The 20,556-nt window shown below is 43.4% G+C and overlaps 1 protein-coding gene across 3 annotated transcripts in view; it reads left to right on the top strand.

Moving 5' to 3' along the window:
* The window catches only part of MYLK3 (myosin light chain kinase 3), a 437,450-nt gene that overhangs the window by 342,148 nt on the left and 74,746 nt on the right, over window positions 1-20,556 (top strand). For all 3 annotated transcript variants that reach the window (XM_085636963.1, XM_085636962.1, XM_085636961.1), the window contains exon 10: window positions 9,561-9,689. In XM_085636963.1, the coding sequence (XP_085493089.1) occupies window positions 9,561-9,689 (129 nt within the window). The remainder of the gene's footprint in view (window positions 1-9,560; window positions 9,690-20,556) is intronic.

Raw genomic sequence — 20,556 nt, 5'->3', positions numbered from 1 at the left:
GGTAGGAAATTTGTGTCAGCCCGGTGATGCCACAACTTTCCCACACAAAAATGTGTGAAAAAGGTGATTTTTTCAGCTGAATTTGAGGTTTGCAGGGCATTCTGGGTAAGGAAACTTTGGGGGAACCACACAAGCCATACCTCACTGGAATCCCCCGGTTGTCTAGTTTTCAGAAATGTGTGGGTTTGGTAGGTTTCCCTAGGTGGCCGCCGAGCACCGGGCCAAACACCCAAGTGACCCCCCTTGCAAAACCAGGTCGTTTTGAGATAGGCAATTTTCATGTCGCTTCACTACGTTTTGGGTCCTTGCCTGTCGCGGGTACTTGGACCTCCCACACGACTGAGGCACCGTTTTTATCGGGAGACCCGGGGGAACGCTGGGTGGTAGGAAATTTGTGTCAGCCCGGTGATGCCACAACTTTCCCACACAACAATGTGTGAAAAATTTGATTTTGTTCAACTAAATTTGAGGTTTGCAGGGCATTCTGGGTAAGGAAACGTTGGGGGATCCACACAAGCCATACCTCCCTGGAATCCCCCGGGTGTCTAGTTTTCAGAAATGTGTGGGTTTGGTAAGTTTCCCTAGGTGGCCTCAAAGCACCAGGCCAAAAACCCAAGTGACCCCCTTGCAAAAACAGGTTGTTTGGAGATAGGCAATTTTCATGTCGCCTCACTTTGTTTTGGGCCCTTGCCTGTCGCGGGTACTTGGGCCTCCCACACGAGTGAGGCACCGTTTTTATCGGGAGACCCGGGGGAACGCTGGGTGGTAGGAAATTTGTGTCAGCCCGGTGATGCCACAACTTTCCCACACAAAAATGTGTGAAAAATATGATTTTTTTAGCTAAATTGGAGGTTTGCAGGGCATTCTGGGTAAGGAAAAGTTGGGGGATCCACGCAAGCCATACCTCCCTGGAATCCCCCGGGTGTCTAGTTTTCAGAAATGTGTGGGTTTGGTAGGTTTCCCTAGGTGGCCGCCGAGCACCGGGCCAAAAACCCAAGTGACCCCCCTTGCAAAACCAGGTGGTTTGGAGATAGGCAATTTTCATGTCGCCTCACTACGTTTTGGGCCCTTGCCTGTCGCGGGTACTTGGGCCTCCCACACGAGTGAGGCACCGTTTTTATTGGGAGACCCGGGGGAACGCTGGGTGGTAGGAAATTTGTGTCAGCCCGGTGATGCCACAACTTTCCCACACAAAAATGTGTGAAAAAGGTGATTTTTTCAGCTAAATTTGAGGTTTGCAGGGCATTCTGGGTAAGGAAACGTTGGGGGATCCACGGAAGCCATACCTCCTTGGAATCCCCCGGGTGTCTAGTTTTCAGAAATGTGTGGGTTTGGTAGGTTTCCCTAGATAGCCACCAAGCCCGGGGCCAAAAACTCATGGGACCCCCTTTGCAAAACCAGGTTGTTTTGTGATAGGTAATTTTGATGTCTCCTCAATTGGTTTTGGGCCCTTGCCTGACGCGGACACTAGGCCTACCCACGCAAGTGAGGTACCATTTTTCTCGTAAGACTTTGGGGAACGCGGGGTGGGTGGAAATTTGTGGATCCACGCAGATTCCGGAACTTTCCACCACAGAAATGTGGGGAAAATGTGTTTTTTTGGACAATTTTTTAGGTTGGCAAGGGATTCTGGGTAACAGACCCTGGTGGGAGGCAGTCAAGTCACCCCATCCTGGATTCCCCGGGGTGTCTAGTTTTAAAAAATGTATAGGTTTGCTAGGTTTCCCAAGGTGCCCGCAGAGCTAGGGTTCAAAAACTACAGCTAGACATTTTGCCAAAAAAGGGTCATTTTTCACTGCGAAATTGAGGTGTGACCACGTTGTGTTTTGCGCCGTTTCCTGTCGCGGGCACTAGGCCGACCCACACAAGTGAGGTACCGCTTTTCTCGTAAGACTTTGGGGAACGAGGGGTGGGTGGAAATTTGTGGATGCACACAGATTCCGGAACTTTCCACCACAGAAATGTGGGAAAAATGTGTTTTTTTGGACAGTTTTTTAGGTTTGCAAGGGATTCTGGGTAACAGACCCTGGTGGGAGGCAGTCAAGTCACCCCATCCTGGATTCCCCCGGGTGTCTAGTTTTCAAAAATGTATAGGTTTGCTAGGTTTCCCAAGGTGCCCGCAGAGCTAGGGTTCAAAAACTACAGCTAGACATTTTGCCAAAAAAGGGTCATTTTTCACTGCGAAATTGAGGTGTGACCACGTTGCGTTTTGCGCCGTTTCCTGTCGCGGGCACTAGGCCGACCCACACAAGTGAGGTACCGTTTTTCTCGTAAGACTTTGGGGAACGCGGGGTGGGTGGAAATTTGTGGATCCACGCAGATTCCGGAACTTTCCACCACAGAAATGTGGGGAAAATTTGTTTTTTTTGACAATGTTTTAGGTTTGCAAGGGATTCTGGGTAACAGACCCTGGTGGGAGGCAGTCAAGTCACCCCATCCTGGATTCCCCTGGGTGTGTAGTTTTAAAAAATGTATAGGTTTGCTAGGTTTCCCAAGGTGCCCGCAGAGCTAGGGTTCAAAAACTACAGCTAGACATTTTGCCAAAAAAGGGTCATTTTTCACTGCGAAATTGAGGTGTGACCACGTTGCGTTTTGCGCCATTTCCTGTCGCGGGCACTAGGCCGACCCACACAAGTGAGGTACCGTTTTTCTCGTAAGACTTTGGGGAAAGCGGGGTGGGTGGAAATTTGTGAATCCACGCAGATTCCGGAACTTTCCACCACAGAAATGTGGGGAAAATGTGTTTTTTTTGACAATTTTTTAGGTTTGCAAGGGATTCTGGGTAACAGACCCTGGTGGGAGGCAGTCAAGTCACCCCATCCTGGATTCCCCTGGGTGTCTAGTTTTAAAAAATGTATAGGTTTGCTAGGTTTCTCAAGGTGCCTGCAGAGCTAGGGTTCAAAAACTAGAGCTAGGCACTTTGCCAAAAAAGGGTAAATTTTCACTGAGATATTGAGTTGTGACCACGTTGCGTTTTGCGCCGTTTCCTGTCGCGGGCACTATGCCTACCCACACAAGTGAGGTACCATTTGTATCGGGAGACTTAGGGTAATTCAGATTTGTAAAGGAACTGGTATTATCTATTGACTTTCGATGCATTTCTGCCTTCCAAATGAAAGATATTGCGTAAAAAAGAAGTCATTCTAAAAAATGACTGATAATTCTCATGCTAGTATGAGTATTCCCAATTTCAGAAATGTGCAAATATCTATTGTTTCTAAACTCTATATTTTGTTCCCATTTCAGAAATACATAGGTGTCTTTCATACCGATTTTCCATGTACACATTTTTACAGAATAATTACTATATACCCGGTACATAATAAAAAACCATTGCAAGTTGCTGCCCAGTTTTTGGCTCTGGGTTCGTCGGGTTCTTGGTGAACCTACAAGTCCTATATATCCCCACAACCAGTAATGTCCAGCGGATGTAATGGTATATTGCTTTCAAAGAGCTGTCATAATTAGACGAAGTTACAGGTGAAAACGTTGACACAAAATGCAGTTTTTTTCAACTAATTTTCAATTTATCCTATATTTAACTGTTAGTTTCTATAAGAAAACCTTGATGGATCTACACAAATGACCCCTTGCTGAATTCAGAATTTTGTCTTCTTTTTGAAAATGTATAGCTTTCCAGGATCCATTATTGCTTTTGTACCCATTCCTGCCATTAACTGGAAGGAGGTCAAAAGCACAAAAAATAGCAAAAATAGGCTATGTCCCAGAAAAATGCCAAAACTGTGTAAAAAATGTTGGGTTTCTGACAAAAGTCTGGTATCCCCGAAAAGCTGGGAAAATGGTGATTTCAACCCCACAAACCCTTTTTTGATAACATTTGTAGGGAAAAACCCAGATGCTTTCATTTGCAGCCCATGTTTCCGAAAAAAAACAAAATGTTGCTGTATTTTGGCTCATTTCTGTAACCCCTCTAGGAGAATCCACGAACCCTGAGTACCTTTAGAATCCCCATGATGTTGGAAGAAAAGGGCGCAAATTTGGCGTGGATACCTAATGTGGTCAAAAAGTTACAGGGGCCTAAGCGCGCACTACCCCAAATAGCCAAAAAAAGGCTTGGCACAGGAGGGGGAAAAGGCCTGGCAGCGAAAGGGTTAATTCTAGGTTTAGGCACTGGTCTATCATTCCCAGACCCTTACGGAAGCCAGATTGGATATTGCTGATGATAGAGTGCTCATCTGCCCAGGCCTGTATTCTAGATAAAATTACTCTTCCAATTATTTTAACCGTGGAGTCTAGTAGCGATATGGGGCGATAGCATGCAGGATTATGCCTGTCCCCCTTTTTAAAAATTGGGACCAAAATCGATTCGCTCAAGGTAGTAATAAGACTAGTTGATATGCATGCATTAATAACATGAGTTAAAATAGGTCCCCAGAAATCTATATTGTGTTTAAAAAGATCCACCGGGATGCCATCTGGCCCTGGAGCTTTACTACTCTTACTCGATCTGATCGCCTCCTCAATCCATCCAATTTAAGTTGCGAATGATAATTAACAATCTGGGGTTCTATCCTGTCCCCCTCCCAGTCGCTAAAACTTGGTCTAGGGGTAGGAGTAGAATATAATTTAGAGAAGTGGTCTACCCATTCCTCCCTAGTTACCGCTAGCTCTATACTTGCCCTCCCTGCATCGACTAAAAACGGGGCATTTACCGCTTTCCAAAAAGCTGAGGAATCTTCCAGTTTAGATGCAGTTCGGAGATTATTCCATGCCTCCTCCATTAGCCTATTTTTCCTTTCTTTCAAAGCATATCGATATGCCCTTCTCGCTTCTTTTATATCATTGTTATTTGAAGGCTTACTATGAAGAGCAGATTTAAGATTGGAGTGGGCTATAGTACAACTATGATCAAACCACCCTTTCTTTTGGGTAGATTTCCTATTTGAGATTACATGTAGAGAATTGCATATAAATTTAGATAATACGGAAAACCCCTCCACTATCTCTAACACTGAATAGCCTTCCCCTGTACATTTATTAATAGATTCACTACAATTTGATGTGACCATGTTCATAGATGAGTCTGGGTCTATTTTTTTCCAGCTCAGCTACTCAGTCACTCATACAGCCACTCACACACTCACTTACCCACCCATAGAGCCACTCAGTCACTGATGCAGCCACTCACACATACACTGATCCACCCATACAGCTACTCACACAGCCATTCAGTCACTCACACACTTACCCACTCAGTCGCCAATGCAGCCACTAATACATACACTGGCCCACCCATACACCAGCTCACACACCCACTCACCTGCCTATACAGCCACTCACACAGACACTCACCCACCCATAATGTCACCCACTCACCCATACTGTCACTCACACACCCACTCAGTCACCCATACAGACACTCACACACCCACCCATACAGCCACTCACACAGTCACTCAGTCACCCATACAGCCATCCATATAAGCACTCACACACCCACTCATTCCCCAATACAGCCACTTGCACAGCCACTCACTCACCGATACAGCTACTCACACCCACTTATTCACCCATACAGCCACTCACACACCTATACAGCCACTCAGACATAGATTCAGTCTCACAGCCACTCAGATGACATATGTTAGAAATAGTATAACCCTTACACTTACTGGATAATGTCATCAGTTTTGTCATTTGAGATGTCATCAGTGATGTCACTGACCATGTCATGAGTGATGTAAGATGTGAGGTCATGAGGAATGCACTGCGGGGCATACGTTATAATTAGTTCAGGTAACTATTACTGCTGAATTTCAATGGTTTTGTATGAGTGAAATCTGAGCCCAACTATAACGTCCCTGTAACCTTTGTTTTTTTCACTGGTCGCCAGTGTGTAGTTCTAGTTAACATCGGGTTTCTATAGGAAATCCACATTTTGGTTTGCTATTAACCTTGACGCTGTTTGACAAATCTTCATGAAACTTTCCCGAAAAAACTTTAAGTCAACTCAGCTCCATCCTGGAAGGTTTTAGGGGGATCCATGAAACAGAGGCAAAGAAAATGGGGGAATCCCAAAACACATTTTCCCCTTGTAATTTGCTGTAGGAAAAATGAACAGCGCTACAGCCAAAGTGTCTTAACGTAATTATACCAAATTTGGCAGAAATCTGGATCTTTAGTCAGAAATTGTTCATTTTGTGATTTGGTGTGAAGCCAGATTTGTAGTTCATGCAAAATTAAGGTTAAAAATGTATGTAGAGGCGCAGTAGAACCATGGATGGGCAGATCAAAAGATATGGCTACAAAGATGTTGCATCAGGCATTTTGGGACTAAAATATAGTGAGCTGTGTAATGATACCCGGACCCCTGTGCCTGGTGGGGTGTCAAAAACAGATTAATTTTTTAGCAGTACTGCCCTTTTTGTTAGGGGGGAGTCAGCGCATCTTTGTTTTTATAGGATGCTTTGTTGCCCCCTCCCTAAGCCTTTAAAAGGTCCCCAAGGGCCCCTTTCCCCACGGCCTGCAGCATATTAATTTAAGAAAGGGGATTAGGGAGACCCTCCCTCGGCCATGATATGGCCCAAGTACCCCATTCCTATATTTATTTGGGAAGGGTGTGGTCCCCATCTCCAAGCTGTCTTGTGGCCCAGGTGACTATATCCACTGGGCCCGACATAAAACTGTGTTCTGGGTTCATCGTTCCCTGGGACACTGCTGCTCCCTGCTCCTGCTCAGCAACACAAGATTGCTCCTGCCCTCCAGGAGCAGAAAGAAAAGCTGCTCCTACCTGGGAGGGAGCAAAACAATGCAGCAAGTTCCCATCTGCAAACAGAATGGGTATTGAAAGGGGACCCTGCTGGACCGCGACTGCCTTGGGCATTCCCCTGCGGCCCCCAATATGAGGAGCTCTGGGTATCCAGGTGGGACCCGGGCACTCACCAAAACTTCTTTACAAAATGGTACAGCAGCTCAGGAGTGATCTCCCCATGCTGGCACTAATGTTTATTTAAACAGATAGGCTGTACTATAAATATACAAAAACAAAAAAAGAAACAAAATAGTTCCGGCCCCCCATGTAACTTATACATACTGTAAGATTCCTAGGTCATTGCAAGCATAACCCCATGAGAGTTTACCATTATTTTTAAAGCACTTTGTGCTGGAGCTGTATGCCCTTTAGCTAGAGTTTGGGAGCCACTTGTGGTTGATTCTACGGCTGCATTTGGAGGCCTGAAGAGTAGTAAAGAAAAACTCAAACACACATTTATGGTTGGTTGGAACAGAATGCTTTATTATAAACATTTTTGTGACAATAGCGTAACTATTCAAAACAGAGTAGCTAAATGAAGTGTGGTAAATAGTCCGTCATCTTAAATGCTTATGAAAAAGAAACAGCAGTACCATAACTATTGGCCAAGAACAAGCAAAGCACGTGAATCAAATGCCCATAAAGGCAACCAAGGGGCATATTTATTATTTTGGGGCTTAACGTGGCATAGTGCAGCAATCAAAGTTGCTGGGCTGTGTTGTACAAGGGGAGGAAATCACCACAAAGCCAAATTTGTTAAAATGGCCTGCTGCGGTTCCCATGCTCTAGTGTACGAACAGTCTGCCGAGCCCCACGCACAATTTCAATACCATGGTGCAGAGGCATGTGTATGAAGTCTAGAATAGGTTTTGTACTGGAAGCCTTACCTTCCAGTACAAAATTATTTTCCCAGACAAATTGTGAAACATTCCACACAATGAATATGTACTGTATAGTGCAGCATGCATGCAATGTGTGGAATATTTAGAGAAATTAACACATGTTTTCATAGGGCTTGCTACAAAGAGACATTATTGTTTTGACACAAAGCATGATCTGACCACCTTTGTATCAAAATCTTAAGAGTGCTTGTGCTGTAATGAAGTTCCATCCAAGTAATTGTCCCCTGAGTGCAAAGAGGCACAAAGCAGTAAAAAGCTGCTCAAAGCACTATTTGCACTGAAAAATGTCATCTTTCTCACACAAAATACCTTTTCCCTTGGAAAGTAAGTACCATAGCAAGGCCTTGCGCCACCCTGCGTCACTTTGCGTGACTTAGCACAAATCTTAACAAACCTGCCCCCAAGTCAACAAAATGTTGCTTAAAGAAAATAGGGCATGGGTTTGTTCATCTTTTTCCTGGTCGTTAATTACTACTGTTCCTAAAAGAAGGAATGCAAGCAATTCATTGAGAAAATAGATTATATTTGATGAAATTGAACATATTTTGAGGATTGTAAAGATTGTATCAATGAATCAGTGCTGCTCTGCAATGTAATAGAGCAAAACTGACGAAAATACATGTGCCTATGACATTATCTGTAGACAATTATGTAATGAACTCAATATTGTTAAAGATTAAATGTATAATTAGGCTGCGCTGTCGCAAATGCCTCTGGCTCTCATCGGGTTCATAAGCATTGGTGAGTGAATGATAGTTAAGGTCAATGTGTTTCAGCGAGTATCAGTTAACTTGCTCATGTGCATTGTACACAAATTATGAGCATTTCACTTATATATTAATGAGTTTGTGCACATTTAAAGTCTGTGAATTTTTTTTAGATTCTGCACATTACCAGTTGTGTAAATTACTCAAATGTATTTTCTTTCAGAATATCCTATATATGGTTGTGATTTTTTTTCTTAATAGCATTCATTTGTTCTGCCAAATGAGGCACATATCCCTGAGGATATATGCCTAGTAAGATCTCTGCTTGGTGAGGTCTTAGCTTGAATAACTAGGCCAGCGTAACAGGGAGGAATATTTTTATTTCACCTAGTTTTCTCCTCTTTGCCTGTTAGCGGCCTTCTGCAGCACACATACAAATAGGAAATTGCCAAAGCATAGTTTTTGTGCAGGAAGGGACCCATTCCTCAGCCATGTATCATCCTTACTCACACATTTCACTGTTTCCCAACATGTCATGGGGAGGTTTACTATTCTGTATGTTACACTAGCAAGCAATGTCGCATCATTGCCTATGATCCTGTCAGATGTTGGTAGTTTCCAGGGATCAGCCATGACTTGTTGTACCTGTGGTGACTCCCTGTTATATGTGGTAATGAACCTTATTTTCTGTGTTGTGGTCTGCTTTGTGGTGGCAAGCCTTATATGTGACTCAGTCTGCCCATATGTGTCTGCCCTTTACCAGCACCAGAATTTAATTTAAGAAACTTCTCTAATTCTACTACATACAAGTCCTTTGTTGATGAAAACAGAAATGAAATTTTGGAGGACACCTCTAAATATCTCCTTTTTAAGCCTTCATCAGGGTATCAAATAAGGTTGATGGTAGAGGAGTTGACACAGAGTTTTCATTAAACCTCTTGTTCTATTTAATGTTATATCGTATGATCAGATGACGGAGAGCATTAAGCTTGAGCTCTTCAGTTCTTTTTCTGCATCGCTTTGATTTTTCTTATTATTATTCGCACAAGAGAAATGTATTCTATCATCTACCAGCACCCTGATGTCCTTGGTGTTGCACAATGCAAAAACAATGGCATAGGACTTGGAATGTGGCTTCATCCGTTGATACTTCTTTTTCTTCTTCTACTCTTGATGAAGGTACAAGCCCCGGGAGAAGTTGAAAGTAAATTTTGGCACCCCGGAATTCTTGGCCCCAGAAGTCGTAAACTACGATTTTGTGTCATTCCCAACGGATATGTGGAGTGTTGGTGTCATCACATACATGCTGTGAGTACGTTTTTGATTGGTAGATGTATTACCCTTTGCATAACATAGATGTATCACTTTAACATGGTGTGCTTAATTTTGTTGTAACTTTTTTTTATTCCTGTGAAAAGTAAAAAACTATTTTGCGTGTTTATTTTAGTCAATAGGTGTGTGTAAATCACAAGAAAATATCTGCAGAAATCTGTTAAGGGTGTCTGAGATGAAAATTCTGTACAATTTTGAAAATATGCGTTAAAAAAGTAGATTTGAGAAAATGTTGATTGACTAGGTAAGAGGCACACTAAACACTTTTATATTGGTACATAATCCCATAGGTCATAATGCAGAAATGTTGCATGGTAAATTCAATTAGAACCTTTTCCTTCTCTGTGTCGTACAACATGATGCTAAGAAATGGTGCTGCTATTCATATTTTAGAATTGGCTACCGGTTGCCCATATAAATCTGTTCGAGACACCTTGTGCCTGAATTTACACCAGGGCAAAAATGTAAGAAATTGGCAGAGCATTGCTGAACATACGCAAGGCATTTTTTAAGTGTCTAAAAGATGATTTTAAAAAAGAAACTTTTATTATCACAATTATTCGTAAGTAGGCAAATGAAACAACTGTGCGCTGTTTTTGCTCTTTATCATAAAAATCAAATGGATTGTTCCTGAGACCGACTGTAGTTCTGTGAATGCATTTCAAAAGTGCCAAAAACTGATTTTGTCCATGTCTCATTCAGTGAACAGCAAATTAGAAGGTGAAATCTGCTTGTGCAGGTTTCTATGTCCATCAATTGTTCTTTTTGCAACTTTCCATGGTGCACATACCAGTTGCTCCATTCCCTTTTGCAGATTTATTTTTCCTTCTTTTTTTCTTTTCTACCAGTGTAAATCTTATGTAATACGTTCTCAGCAGTTCTAGAAAATCTAATGTACATGTTGATTTTAGTGGGTAAATGGCCAGCAGAGGCAGGTTGGTAGCATCAGGACCCCCCTGCAGTAGACAGAAGAGTCAGTAAGTATTAGAAACTAGGTTTCTGGTTTGGGGTGGTGAAACCCTACTCAAACAGCAACCACCATCTCAGTCAGAGTGAAACACAAGCAAATCCCAAATTAACCTGTGCTTTACTCTCTGGCGGCTTGGCACGAAGCAGGCTTAACTTCGAGGCAATGTGTAGGGTATCTATGCAGCACTTTAAACTGTAATAGAGTGAAAACACAAGAAAAATCCCACACCAATTTTGGAAAATTGAATAAATTATTTGATTTAAAAATGACATAAATCCAATCAGTAGCACCGGAGAAATGCAATTTCAAAGTTTTAAGTAACAATAGTGCCTAGAAGCTCAAAACAGAAACTGTGCTTATCTGGTCTCGAAATGTTGTTTCATGATCCACAACACCATGTCTAATTTTATAAAACGTTTGCTATTGCAAGAAAGATTGTGGGTATATCATCCCCCAGTAACAAAAGCAGCAGTGCTTCAAACTTGCACCCCCTCCCACAGAGGGCTGGTTCGACAAAATTGCCAGTGCTGCTTTGACCAGGGCCGGACTGGGAACCCAAAGCAGCTCTGGCAATTTTGTCAGACCAGCCCCCTGGGGTAGGGGCTGGTGCACAAGTTTGCACTGCTGCTTTTGTTATTGATAGCCGATATTGCAGCGCTGCTGCAAAACCGGCCTCCAGTAACAAAACCAGCCCCCACTGCTGAAAAACCGTCCCCCACCCTTTCAACCTCCCGAGGAAATGCCCAATGCCCGCTACGGCCAGTCCGGCCCTGGTTTTGACTACCCAGTCTGGCATTGCCCACAAACGTATGCATCCATTGGAGCACATGTCAAAACAAAAAAACAACCTATGAGTTATTTATAAGTCTGAGGGCTGATTGCAGGTTGTTAGAAACGAATTTCTGTACTATGCAATAAATTCTACTTATTAGGAGACGGTCTAGGATATTTCACTGCTCAAGAAAGGAATTCGTATAAGACTCATACTCTTCCCAGTAGTTACATTTAGGGAATCCTGGAAGCCATTTTGCAGCCGGGTGGGATTGTGTATTTCATGCAGCATGCACCAGTACACTCTGACCCAAATGTTATACTTTTGCCCAGCTCTCAAAGCATAAAATATTTTGGGCTTCGACCCTAGCTTGCATACCAGGTAAGATACAGGATGTTTAGATGGGAACAACCGAAATTCTGTGTGCGAATACACAGTATGTATTGATGCTATCAGGGGCATCGAGGGGCTGCCTCCAATGGTATTAGTTTAGTAGCTCATTTGCTTAAGTAAAAATGCTCATGGAAGACATTGACATAATATGCTGTTAGCTTCTGTTTGAAGGGTCAGTTGCTAGCAGTGGTTTCTTTTTTCTAGCCACGGAGAGATTTTAATGACGTTTTATACATGTTTGCATTGAACTTGATTTTCTGTGTTATTTCGTGTTATGTATGTCATTGTTTTAACTTACAACCCAATACATTTTACTTACTTCAGGGCTTTCTGCAATCTGGTGCTTTGTACGCCCAGGGATCGCCGTTCACCTTTAAACTATTTTTCAAGGGGTGGCAGGCGGGGAAATATAACAGGTAGAATAGCTTAGAAAACCAACATAAACATATACCCACCCTTTCTCATATGCATTGTGTGTCAGCCCTGCCACATGTCACACATTTGGCGTTATACTAACGCATTTGAGGTGATTTCCCTTATTACTGCAAGTGCACAAAGTTATCACGCATTAATAAATTATCGCATCATCTCTGCCTGGTGGCTGGGTGGCTCATTTCCAGAAGCTGGGAAGCCGCGCACTGCACTGACAGTGACAGATGAGGCTAAGGATTCCTGCAGCCAATAAAATTACATTTTATGCCTACTATCTTCATTGGCCTGAGCACCATAAGGCTAAATAGCTCCTTATTGGATGATGTTTCGTGACATGATATGCACTGGAGGGCAGTCAGGAACTGTGGCCCTCGTGAGACATCATGATTGTACACATCGGAGAAGTGCAGGTGCATGGAGGGAACCGGACTTACATTCTGACCAAAGTAAGCCGATTCCTGAGATAGAATGCATTTGTGGGTGTAACTGGGTCACTTTCAACCTTGCGAAACTGACCTAGTGGCTCCATCCTGACTCCGTAGTGGGAGGCCTACAGTCATTGATGCAATTTGTACCGCTTTTGACCTTCTATAACATGGGTTGTTCTGGTTTTCGCATTCTGCTTGCCTGATTACCTACATAATTAGTATTTATAGATTCTCATGTTTATCTTGCATGCTTTTATGTACAGCGCTCTGATACCCTAAAGGGTCATGTTCGCGCAATATAAAACCTTTCAAATAAAATAAATAAACGTTTGGATGCTGCGGTACGCATGCCGCTGACCCCTCCCCCTCCACCATAAAGCAGGTTAAAATCTTATCAAGAAAGAACCAAAGACCCCCTACTTTTATGTCTTACCTAAAATCCACAAGGGGGTCACACCAGTACCAGGCCGTCCCATAGTGTCAGGTATTGATTCCATTCTCGAACCCCTTTCGCAATTCTGCGACTATTTCCTGCAACCCTTGGTGAAAGATACCCCGTCATACATACAGGACACCACTGATGTACGACGCCTACTTGACCAGATTCAGGGCACTGATGACATCAACTTAGACGTTGTAGCCCTTTACACCAATATCCCCCAAAGGGCCACTCTGGAGGTTATCGAGGTTATCGAGGAGATTCTGAATTCAATTCCCTGGGAGTCACTTACCCCTCCATCTTTCATTACAGATTGTGCCACACTAGCACTAACTGAAAACTTCTTTGAATTCAGGGGCCAACTTTATCACCAGACACAAGGTACTTCCATGGGGAGTACCTTTGCTCCTAGTGTAGCCTGTTTGTATATGGCTTCCTTTGATGGAGAACACATCTTCTGTGACACGAATCCATATCGCCACAACATTCGCCTATGGAAACGCTTTATCGATGATATTCTCATCTTTTGGACAGGAGATTGTGTGAGTTACACTGAGTTTTTCACATGGATAAATAACCTCAATCCCTACTTAAACTTCACCATTACAGCATCCCCTACACAGATTGCCTTTCTTGATTTAACCATCAAGCTGACACAGGGTCACTTCTCAACTACTATGTACAGGAAGGCGACCGATCGTAATAGCTTGTTACACTTCCAGAGTCATCATCCCAGATCACTCAAAGAAAATTTACCCTTTGGGCAATTTCTGAGAGTCAGGAGAAATTGCAGCACATTAGATACATACAAAAGTGAATCAGCAATCCTGGCCCAGAACCTGAAAGCAAGAAACTATCCACAGAGGAGTATCACTCTGTCTAACAAACGTACCCGCAATAACAATAGGGAAGGACTCCTGGAACATAGAAATGAGCCAAGTGTTTCAGAAACACTGACTTGTGTCACTACTTTTACACCGGTCTCCACACAATTGACCCGTGTGTTGAGAAAACACTGGGACATTCTCAATACAGGAACCTTGCACCTTGAAACACCACGCTTTGCATACAAGCGATCCAAAAACATCAAGGATATGCTCATACGAACTAGACCAAAACCCCAGACTAAGTCCCTACAGAACACACTTTGGCAATTACCTCCGGTGAAGGGACACTATCCCTGTGGGACTTGTAGTGCTTGCACTTTTACTTCTGTACATAAAACTGTCACACTTAACAGCACCTTCGTTTGGGAACTGAGGTCCCACACAAATTGCAATACTGTAACGCCCTGAACGTCTCAGGATCGTTTAACAGACACGATAATGAGGACGCAACCACTTGTGAAGGGTTAGTTATTTTAATGAAGGCAAAAACAATACAACGAATAAACAAAAGTTATAGTCACTGGAATCCTCCAGGCTAAGTACGTTACCAGCCCACAGCACGGATGGTCCTAACCGTCCTCTGCATATACGCCGATCCCGGCGTATGCCAACAGAGGGCAGAAATGAAATGGCCGACAATGCCAATCGGTAGGCTGTGAGGGGCACGACGAGTGTTGGGGAGAATCGAGGAGTCAGGGAAACACCCAGCCGGGGTCTCTACCTGAAGGGAGCAGCCGCTCAACCTCTTCCTCAGACTGCACCGGGACGCGGAGTCACCTCCTGGTGATGCGTCACCGATACCCCAATCAAAAGCAATAAGACTGAACCGAGAGCAGCCGCTCGATCGATCCTGTGGACTTCCGAGTCTGTAACGCGGCAAACACCTCCTGGTGTGCGTTACAGCTGGCAGTCCCTGTATCTCTGGTCGGGCTGGGAGTTACGACTCCAACCAGCAAAAGCTCCACTGCGCTTTGACTCAGCCGAGTCAAAAAGCGAAGCTCAATGGTTGACCGGTAGAGCTTCCGGGTCCTTCACAGGTGACGATGGGGCAAGACACGGCCCAGGGAGTAACGACTCGACCTACCTCCGTTCTTGCCTTACTGGAGCACCACTCCGGAACACTGCTCTTCACGAAGCAGGTACGTCGGTGTAAACACAATATCCGACAGCCTTGTACCTCCCGGTTCCTCCCTTTATAGGGCGTGTTTTCCTTGAGTTATGTAACAGCTCTCCTGTTTACATAAGGGCGTGTTTTCCCTTGAGTTATGTAACAGCTCTCCTGTTTACATAAGGGCGTGTTTTCCTTGAGTTACATAACCTCTCAACCGCTAAGCATCCTGGGAGATGTAGTCCGTTTACGCTGGTTACCGTTTTCCTCCCCTCGCATGACAGGAATTCTTGACAAATACATCCAATTGCATCTATCTGCTTATCTGTCCCTGCGATCTCTATTACGTGGGGATGACGACTCGCCCGATCAAATTGCGTATTTCTGAGCATCGCAGTAGTTTCCGCTGCCATAAAAACAACACCAAACTATGTGCTCATTTCCATGAGAAGGGACACTCACCGGACTCGGTAAAATGGCTAGTTCTAGAAGCCAACTCCCATCTTACCAAACCGAGTCTATTCGCAAGAGAACAGAGATGGATACACCGTCTATTCTCTAACATTGGGGGCCTCAACGATGATATCCCTTGGAGCTCGATAAAAACCTGAGCTATTTCACATTATACCAGTAGCTTGACCCTGATGTTATATGACGTTACAGTCCTATTACCAGACTTACATCGAATTGGCATACAGTCCTAGACCCTATGTGCACCACCTACATTATCCTCTCTAGGAGTGTCTCCAACAATTATGATAAGTGTTCCCACATTGAACATCCTCACACTGGGTTTACTGGCTTTAATGCAGCCTCGGTTATGTAGCCGTTTTAAGATGGCCGCCACAGTTATGAACATCTTTGGTCAATTGATCATAATTTCATCCCAATCCATGATGGCCGCCATTTCCTCCCACTACCCACACAGACGCTTGCTCCACCCTCGCCCGTAGTCATCTGACTAAGATTTCCGCTTTTTAGTCCTTCCTCTCTGACGAACAAGTCACCTCCCGGACTCGGTGGAGAGGGTAGGTGGAAACGGATGGCATGAGCAACGCGAAATGTAAGTAGATTCACGCCCTGAGCACAATACTGCTAACTCCTGACCTCACTTCCAACTGGGGACCCGGCAAGCTCTAGTATTAAAGTTAGGATTGTTAGCACATTTAGGTCATTGCCTGACAGCTCGTGCCACCTCTAACTAATTTAGGCGCCCATGCTTCAGTCCATTCTGAATATCTGTCGCCCAACTTTAACACGGAAATGTTCAGCCTATTTGATTTGTTACGCCGAACTTCCGTGACTTTTTTCACCGACATGCATCGGCTTAGAGACTGCCGAATTGCGATTTTTGGTTTACGGGACTTGTCTCTGGGTATATTAACTTCCATTGCTACCCATTTAATGATCCCTTTACTCAGGATCACCGTACAGCCGCATGACTAACACCCCATGCTCCACATACACAAGAGGGTATTTCCATCAACCGCCTCAAGCACAGTTAACCTTCTGACTCCTGTGGTGATAGGTTAATCACTCCTTGCTTACAGCCCACGAGTCGTGCTGATTCATTCCTGTACATACCGCATATATTTGGTGCACCATAGAGGATGATCTCCTTTTACACCGATTATTGATGTATAGATGTTATTATTTTTATTTTTATTGCTACATGCTTGCTACTACATTGTACCAAAATTGTGCTGCTATGCATTGTGTCTTTCATTGCTGCTTTACCCACACCATTATTTGGTCCTGTGTACAGTTCTACTTTATGAGAAATTCTAGCTCAATGTACACCCACCGAGTACTGTTGCTGTCTAAACTGATACTGAATAGGGTAAGTCCTTTCTTTAGTATTTCCCACTGCATTTTTATGAAGTCCACATAGGTGAATAGCCACTTCTAGTTCACCATGAGGATACACCACCAATGTATTTCCTCTGATGCGTTTGTTAGCATTAGAAGCCACCACTGTTTTTACCCTTAGCACGTTTGGAGAGTCACGTTTTTGGCTGTTTTCCCTGTACCAATGTGTTAACAGTATTCTGTTCTAACTGGCATCATTCACCTTTTCCTTTACAAGTAATACCAGACACTGACAGGTATTTTAAATAAGAGTCACTAACCCACGTGACACTACCCATTCTAGAATACTGTTATAACTACATTCTCTTTAGTTGTAGATAGTGTTTTTCTGAGGTCCTGAAGAATCGCGAGTGTACAAACTCATAGCGAGAAACATGTTGACCATTTTTTAGTTCACTCACACATGAGACATTATACTCCGTTGAGTGCCACATCTTCACGTTTTTAATCAGGGAAGGAGGCCCCCAGAATAAAATTGATTCCTAGCTGGCACTCTCAACCCTGTTTTATACCACTTAGTCACATCTACACCATTTAGGCCCCCTCACCCGCACTTCACCATACGGCAGTTGGATTGAAGATCTCCGACAAAGTGCCCCTTATTAAGGGAGCCCGTTAGGCATTGCACCGCCGGCCCGACGATGAGCAGCCCATATGATGAAGCATGACACCTGCAAGGGTGTGTGAGGGCATTATTATCCAACAAATGGATTACCAACTTCCAACACACAGTGGATACAATTGGTCCTAGCCTTCCTCTTGACTCTTCTCCCTTCTTTCAATTTTGAGGAACAGCGGAAATTTCCTTTTTGAGATTGTAAAATCTGAGACAGGCAAGCATGAGCTCCAGGTTCTGAATTTGCCCAAGCCTGTCCTGTCCACTTTTGTCTCTGCGGCTCAGTGAATGGACACCAAACTACAGCTGCGACCTGTCTCATTACCATGAAGCCAACCATCTGCCTCAGATGCACACAGACGGTGTGCAACAGGCTGCTAGGGCTGAAAAGTAATCCAAGGGAAACAATACTTTTCTCATGTTTCACCTCACTACTCCAGAGGTTTCCTGCACGTCCAACATCTGGATCACAAACATGCAGTCAAAGTAGGAGTTGAGGGTACGGGTGAGACAAAGAGAATTTTTTTTATAAAACAGTAGAAGGAAGGAGAAATGAGGTGAAAGAGTTGGAAAGAAATTAGAGGGAAAAATAGAAAAGAGGGGGAAAAAGAAGATAAGACATTAAGGTAGGAGAGATAAATGAATACAGGAGGGCAGGCCAAGAGAGGAAATGATGGGGGAAGTGGTAGAGATAGGGAGGGGAAGGAGAGATGAGCAAATAGAAGAGTGTGGGGAGAATGCAGAGAAAGAGATAGAAGTATACAAAGAGAGGAGAGGGATAAGAAAAGGGAGGATAAAGAAACAGATTAAAAGGGAACAAAGGACTAAGTCTAGGAGCTTACTGCTCTAACCCCATTGGTAGGATTCAAAGACTGCATGCTACGAGGGAGGGCATGTGAAGTAAAAAGAGAGGATGGGGAGGGCGACAGACAGATAAGTAGGAAAGAGGCTGTAAAGAGAGTGATGGCGAAGGAGGGATAGGAAGATGAGGAGAGAGAAATAGAGAGAAAAAGATTACAGGGATGAAAAGAGGGAGGATGCAACGAGAAGGATAGAGAGAGCGGGAATAAATTCAGGAGACTGGTAGAGCTGTGATGTGAGCTACCAGCTTGAATAGGACTATGACTGACAACTGCTGGTCTACCCCGGCAGGCGTGGGGAATAGGGGTGGGGGGGACAGTACCATTCACACTGTGCCTGCTGCTGATTTACATCAGTTTTTTACCATCACCATGTTAAAATGTTCACTTCATCTTCTGCCATGTCGTAACAGGTCAGTCATCATCTCGAAGCGTTACTCTAAGTCACAGTTCTCCAGGGCCCATCTGTCTTTTCCACCAATGAGCCACCCCTCCCCACCCTTTGCTGTCACCTAAAATCTAATTCCATGTCAAATTTAACAGCAGCAAAAACTAATGTTTAACGTTTAAATGCCACTCATAATTATTATGAAATTATGAAAATGTCACACATAATAATCTGAAACCTTGACAGCTATGGTGTGTGTGTCTATATAAGAATTCAATACTAAATCATAATGTTGAAGGCAAGATGTCACATAACTTAAGCATAGAATAACACATGAAACATAAGAAAACACATATTTTACAAAATATCACAGAATGACAGATATTCCAAAAATACTTCAAATATAACCTTAGCATGCCTTTAGCATTATCTTTAAAAATGTAGAAGCCTCTACTTTTTATGTTTTAAATAATGTACAGTAAAACACCACACCGCCCATTTGAGACATCACCAATATACTTATCAATTCATAAAATAGTAATAACAAAACAATGTATTTAATGGTATGGTTTTCTAAATTGTGACCCACACATGTAAGAGCATTGGGGTACTGTAAACTTGACTAGGTCTACTTTACACAAAACAGAAAACAATCAAGCCTGAGGTACATGGGACCTTTACTGGCTAGACAAAGCTTACTGTACATTAAAAAGACAAGGAGCATAGGTTGGAGACGTTTTGGGATGGGATATAAATTCCATATTACTAAAAAAAAAATAGAAAGTATCCAGCCAAAAGATATTTTTTAACTTTGACGTTTGTATCCAAATCCAACGTTTGCGTTGCATCCAATACAGGAGCTGTGAGCAAAAAAAAGGTGTAGGGAAAATGGGAGGCTATACAACATATTTTGTCTCTTACGTTTGAGGCTGAATTCCTAAGTGACCAAGCAAGGACACTGTTCTGGCCAATTGTCTTCCGCCGCCAATGACTTTGGACAAGACATCTCTAGCTAACTATATGTTCACGAAATCAGGGATTGCTTAGGCACACTTCTTTTCCGCATGAAGTTACTCACTGCGGTCTGAGGCAAGTGCAGCATGTACAGTTCTATCCCTGCTCATAGATATCCCCTAGCTGTTAACTCAATGCTGTAAGAGGCTATATAGATTTATAGATGGATAACTGAATATGGGATGTTTTTCACGGAGGGATTATGAATGACATTAGATAGACAACAAGAAATGTCTACGATTTCACTCAGAGCCCAAGACGAAAAATATCTTGGTTATTCGCAGTTTAGCCGTCTATAATGTTATGTAATAAATGCCTATATGCCCCCACCAAATCATTTACCTCTGGTTCCAACAAATTCAAGGGGCAGAGGAGTAATAGGGGAGCCATACATAACGTGGTCTGCCTCAAAACAATTAAAAAATATCCTGGCCTCCTACCACCAACCCCACCATCATTGACATAGAACCTCCCCCTTCTGCTCTGCCCTTCAAATGAAAAAGTAAATACCTAGCCTTTTGCCACCCACCCGATCACACTTGGAAAATGACCCCTGTACAAATCTAAACATAAAAGAAATTACGTGGCTTCCTGCCACCTTCCCAATGACCTTCTGTTCTCTTCCGCTCCTCCCTAATCAAAAGAGCCATATCTGCGTTGATAGTGG

The sequence above is a fragment of the Triturus cristatus genome, chromosome 12 (genome assembly GCF_964204655.1).
Source record: "Triturus cristatus chromosome 12, aTriCri1.1, whole genome shotgun sequence".
Lineage (NCBI taxonomy): Eukaryota > Metazoa > Chordata > Amphibia > Caudata > Salamandridae > Triturus > Triturus cristatus.
This window is presented reverse-complemented; position numbering and strand designations above follow the sequence as displayed.